Raw genomic sequence first — 6,206 nt, 5'->3', positions numbered from 1 at the left:
GCTATATTTAGCTAGTATTCAGACCTTATTCTTTTTTTTAAGCGACTAGATACAAATCTAGCGATTTTTTGTGGTGTTACTGGAGACTTGGAGACTGATGTATCAAAGTATAATATACGGACACATAACTAACATTAACTGATTAACACTAGCCTCTATGTTCGTTTTGTACTTCTTTTTTCTTTATTATACAGTGAACAAAAGCAAAACAGTCCTCTTAACACCAGCTTGTTTTATTTTTTCTATTCTCATTTATTTAATTTAATTACATAATAATAATAATAATAACCTTGCTACATGCACTGTGTTAAGATAACTGAGACTTGTTATAGCACTTGCACATCATTGCTTATTTTGAGTGCTTAGATAAAAAAAAAAAAAAAAAAAAATATATATATATATATATATATATTGTAGTGTTTTTACCGCTAAGCAGAACTTGGAGAGACGAGTGAGCTTATTTGCTGCCCAATGCAATGGCTGGGAGTACTTTATTTAGCACACAGCATGTAAGGCATGAGCAGCACCTTCACTCAGGCGCCTACATCCAATTCAGCACTAGCTTGAACTGAAGCACATTTCACACGTCACACACCCCCTCAAACACAACAGGGCCGAAGCCACTAACCAGAACACCTTTCCCCAACATGGTGAACACACACCGACATCCCCGCAAGGCATGCTGGTCGTCAGCCGCCGCCCCGCCCACGCCACACTGCCCCCACCCGAGCTGTGACCGTCCCTGGTCACCATGACGAACTCCGTTTCGGAGGCGTGGAGGCGGTCGGCGCTGGCGGTGGGAACGCCGGCGTCCTTTGGCAGGTGAGGGGTGAACGCGAATGTAGTCCTGAGGCGGTCCGGCCTCCAGAGTTCGATGGTTCCCCGGCGTGCGGCTGATGAGGCGCAAGACGGTCCCGGTGGGGCAAAACTCGTGCCCGCCCTGCCAACCGCACCTGGTAGATGACATCGGAGAGCCGAGCTGGCTGTGAGTGTCCACGCCCATTCGCCCCATAGGTGCCCCCACCCAAAAGTCTTGCAGCGGTGCCCGCGAGCGCTGGGTGGGGCCCTTCTGCCTGGCGATGAGCGGTTCACAGTTCCACAACCCGTGGGAAACAGTGGAGCCGGTGTCCACGAGCGCCCGCAGTAAGACGCCGTCCGGCACACAGTCGATGTAAAGCCCCGCGGGGATCCCCAACCGTCCACCCGGCGCTAGTTTAGCGGCTGCTGGTGTACGCTGTCCCTCAGGCCTGAGAACGTTGAAGCGGTAGTCCGGCTGTCCCTCGCCTCTGCGTCGTCGCGGAATCTCGGAAGCGGTGTCGAGGCCTAGCCGCGACGGGTAGCCCTGTCCCCGGCTAGGTTCACCTACCGAACGCCACTGAGCTGCGGGCGGTCGCTCGGCTCTTTCGCCGTGATGTGCCGCCATTATGGGCTCAGCGCACTCGACCTCACGCAGCGCCTCCTTACGGTCACCCGCGCTGTCGCCTCGCCGCGAAACGTCGGAGCAACGTGTCAGCACCAATGTAGCGTTTTTACCGCTAAGCAGAACTTGGAGAGACGAGTGAGCTTATTTGCTGCCCAATGCAATGGCTGGGAGTACTTTATTTAGCACACAGCATGTAAGACATGAGCAGCACCTTCACTCAGGAGCCTACATCCACTTCAGCGTCAGCCTGAACTGGAGCACATTTCATACGTCATACACCTTAACACACACACAACAGGGCCGAAGTCACTAACCCAAACACCTTTCCCCATCATGGTGAACACACCGACATTCCCGCAAAGCATGCTGGTCGTCAGCCGCCGCCCCGCCCACGCCACACTATATATATATATTAAAGCAGGATATTTGACAGAAAAAAGTTCATTTGTATATTTTTAAAGGGATTTAGGGTATTTTTACCTACTCACTTTTTGCCATAACATTGTGTAAAGTATGCAATGACGTCATTTAGCGACTTGTAGCGACTTTTAGGACACACAATGGCTACTTTCCTTACTGAGGAGTTGGCAACACTGCGTTAAAGATTCGTTCAAAAATAACGAATTGTTCATGAACGACCCATCATAAATGACCTAGTGTCTGTGTTGCCACACGTGCAAAAAGATCAAACCCGTTACAACAGCAAATATAAAACTACAAAGCTCTCTTAAACACATCTGTAACGCTAGTAACTTAATGTTATTGACATTGGTAAATAATCAAAATACATGAATTTAAAATTTAACGCTCACAATTAATTAGATTACAGTAACGCGTTATACATAACTTTGGTCCTGGAAAGGTTAAAGAAGTTCACTTTATAATTTAAAAGATTGATGGACAAATATTATTTTGGATTTTTTTACAGATTACTAGCCGATATAATAGTAAGGATTTATCGATTAAATTAAACGTAAATGTATTGTCATATTAACATTATGTCGTCCTTTATAATAATAATACTAAATATAAATTATAAATCCCTGCTTGAGAACTATTTTTATTCGCGCTCCTGCGGAACGCAATGACTGATGGGAAACTTTTCATGTCCACTTCCGGTGAAGCCCCATTGTTCACTTACTCCCTACAATGTCCCTTAGAACGCAGCAGTTTCTCTCCTCGAATTTGGATAACATGGCTGAACACCCTGTATAGTGCACTTCACTGAGAACTTTAAGCCGATTGGAACGCAACCTAAAAGTCCACTTATCCATTACACGCACTGCGGGCAAGTCTGGTTTTGAAACTAATCCTTAGATAAGAGATTGGCAACAGGAATATTAATATCTTCGATCCTTAGATTTTATACGAATAGGTATATATTCTTTCTGCATGATAAATCTGCTTTTATTTTGTACTATTCTGTACACGTACCCGAGAGTCTGTCTAAACAGGAACTGTGCACAGTGAGGTGAAGATAAAAGTGGAAGCGATTTCCTGTGTTGATGTAAGGAACAAGAAGGCGTTCAGTTCTCCGGTCAGTAAAACCCTTGCATTACACACAAATGTGGTTTAAATATTTATTTGTACCTTTTTAGCCCTGGGGACATTTCCATAAGTTCTGCTTCTTCACCGGTTAAGCGTCAGGGCGCCATCTTTGACAGTCTTTACACCTAACAGCACTGCTATCCTTGTCCATGCTCTGCTTATGTTGTTAGATTTAAATGATAAAGTAGTGTGTCCGAGCTCAGTTTTAAGCTAAGAGAAGAAGAGTTATTTTTTGTTGTGTCCGCCGCACCTTGATGCACTTACCGGTCCGGGCCCGATCGACCAGGATAAAAAAAAAAAAAAAAAAAACACACACACGCAGGCATGATGTTTAAAGATCTTTGTTTATTCTCAGCAAAGAGATCACATTTACGTCCTGAAATCAAAAGAACCAGTCATTAACATATCAGTCATAGAGAGACCCAGAGACAGACAGGTGAGAGGAGATGCATTTGCTATATCCTGTACCCAGACTTGCTTGGTGGGTTTTCTCCAGGTATTCCGGTTTCCTCACACATTTCAAAGACATGTAGTGTTAATTGACGTTCCCAAATTGCCCTTAGCATGTGTGTGTCCTGCGATGGATTGGTACCCTGCCTCGTGCCCTAAGCCTCCTGGGATAGGCTCCAGGGGTCCGTTCTTCGTACGTCGCTTGACACATCCGAGATAAACTGACACATCTAAGATGAGATCATCGTGCAAATTACGATCCGGCTAAGTTGGTTCTTCGAGCACACCTGTTGTTGATGATTAGTATGGCTGGATTAAGTTGTTTAAGATTATTGCGCGTTCGTGTGTTGGTTTAAAAGGCGATATGCATCGACAGTAGAAACACTGATCACAAGCCCATCGATTGTTTGGCGAAATGGCAAAAAAGACGGCTAATTTTTTTTTTGTAACACATGTTATGCCCTGCCATGGATTGCCCCCCTACATAAACAGTATCAAATATTATATTAGAACATAAACTCATAGGTTAATGGTTTACAAATTACATGAGCAAATAAAATAAGCAATATGAAAATAAATGTATATGAAAAAATAGAAATATTTTTTTCAAATACAACATGTATACTTTTATGTTTATTTTATAATAAAAATTGTTTTTTTAAATAATTTTTCATTATAAAAAATATTTATTTGCATATTCATGACAAACCCCCGAAAAGTAAATGTATAATAAATTGTATACTAAATTATACAAGAATTTTCATTAATGGTCTTGACTGCTGTCTCATGCCTGGGTTTATTATAATAGTAATATCATGTTTGATATTAATAAACCTATAAATTTATGTTCTGATATAATATTTAATAGCGATTATGTGGGGGGGGGGGCAATCGATGGCAGGGGGGCATATACTGTATTGGTTTTATATATATATATATATATATATATATATATATATATATATATATATACACAACCACTCATAACCCCCTAGGAGTGCAGCCTAAATCCAGTTTACATAAAATAAACGCAGGTTCAATCTTATGGACATGTTGCTATGACAGCAAATGCGAGATGCACATCGAAACACGAAACAATCCAAGATCAGGACATACAGTATTACAGTCGGTGTGTTGGAGTTAGAAAACACATTAGCAGGAAAACAAATTATTTCTCCCCATGTCCTGGTCCAACACTCGCACCTCATGAACCACTTTGTGAACTCCAGGCCTAAAGACCCTGGACTGCAGTTCCAGGTTTTTACTGCTCCAAAACTACTCGTGTTTTACTCATGGCAGTTTACATACTAGCATTCAAACATGGGTGTATTTTGAACAGATAAGACTTGAAAAGTTGTGCCTTAAATGGTTTGTGTGGCTACTGGATTTTATTGACATGTGAACCCAATCTTTAGGTACTAAGTTGTCTTTGTTCAGTATTAGAGACCTTAACACCAAGGTGATTTTTTTTTTTTTTGTCCTTCTGCAGGGATAAAGATGCTTGGTGTCAGACCCCTTGCTTGTTGCAGGACATCATGGAGCATGCTGCGAATCACTCTACACACCAGTCACAATTATACCCAGAGTGTACACAGCTGCTACACATTATACACAAACAAGTGTCAAAATAGGAACCATGCATATTTCAGACCTTCTGAGAGAGCTCTTTTGATTCATTCATTAAAGCACCAGCGGGTTACATTTTCTCAGAACCACACCAAACCTCCAAAGTCTACTTCCTCAGCCAGGATAAAGTTTCAAACACGACTGCTCATGACGTTGTTTGTTGGAAGTGCTGTAATTGGCACCAGCTGGTACATGCATGAGGAAAAGCATCAGAGGCTAGAAATGCAACGGATAGATCAGTTAAGGAAAATAGCCATAGGCCAGGGAGACTTCTGCTTACTGGACCACACTGGTCAGCAACGGACCAAAAAGGACTTCTTGGGGCAGTGGGTGCTCATGTACTTCGGCTTCACACACTGCCCTGATATCTGCCCTGATGAGCTGGAAAAGATGAGCAGTGTGGTAAAGCTGCTGGATGAGTCAAATTTACCCTGCGTGCAGCCGCTGTTTATAACTGTTGATCCAGAAAGAGATGATATGACTACCATGGCAAAGTATGTCCGAGAATTTCACCCACGACTGATAGGATTGACAGGCACACCTGAGGAGGTAAAGAAAGCTGGACGCGCCTACCGAGTTTATGCCAGTGCTGGACCCAAGGATGAAGATGGAGACTATATTGTAGACCACACCATCCTTATATACCTCATCAATCCAGATGGTCTTTTCCTGGACTATTACAACAGAATGAAAAATGCAAAGCAGATTGCTGAAAGCATTTGTCAGCACATGAAGAATTATGTAAAGTTATTCCCTGAGTAGCATTAAGTCCGATGCAGAAAGATTTGATCACATATAAAAATATTAAAGCGTTCCTGGATATGGATTATGCACTGAATAAAAAAAATTGTGAAATTTAAAATGGTTAAATGGAAGTTTTATTTAAAATATAGCTGATGGCTTTGTGCGACTTGAAAACAAACGTTTATATTGGTCTTTTCATTTTTATTGATATGAATACAATTGATGTGTCGAAATTAAGATTTAAATTGTAGGAAGAGTACTTTCTCTAGATGAATAAAAAGATGAATAAAAAAATTTGGGTAATCAATCTTTATCATATTGATAAAAGACAAACATTGATAATCATTATAAATGCACACGCCAATGATTTAAGCACACGGGTGCACTCCAAAGCATTAAAAATTCAGTGACAAAT

General features: G+C 41.8%; 1 protein-coding gene across 1 annotated transcript; it reads left to right on the top strand.

Annotated features, from left to right (window-relative positions):
* Positions 1-2,597: 2,597 nt before the first annotated feature.
* LOC128510478 (protein SCO2 homolog, mitochondrial) lies at positions 2,598-6,143 on the top strand. The gene is made up of 2 exons (XM_053482799.1): positions 2,598-2,960; positions 4,911-6,143. The coding sequence occupies exon 2, from the start codon at positions 4,919-4,921 to the stop codon at positions 5,807-5,809; it is 891 nt and encodes a 296-aa protein (XP_053338774.1). The 5' UTR covers positions 2,598-2,960; positions 4,911-4,918; the 3' UTR covers positions 5,810-6,143.
* Positions 6,144-6,206: the final 63 nt, after the last annotated feature.

The sequence above is a fragment of the Clarias gariepinus genome, chromosome 2, assembly GCF_024256425.1.
Source record: "Clarias gariepinus isolate MV-2021 ecotype Netherlands chromosome 2, CGAR_prim_01v2, whole genome shotgun sequence".
NCBI classification, from domain to species: domain Eukaryota; kingdom Metazoa; phylum Chordata; class Actinopteri; order Siluriformes; family Clariidae; genus Clarias; species Clarias gariepinus.
The sequence above is the reverse complement of the archived record's forward strand: the minus strand, read 5'-3'. Positions and strand labels throughout refer to the sequence as shown.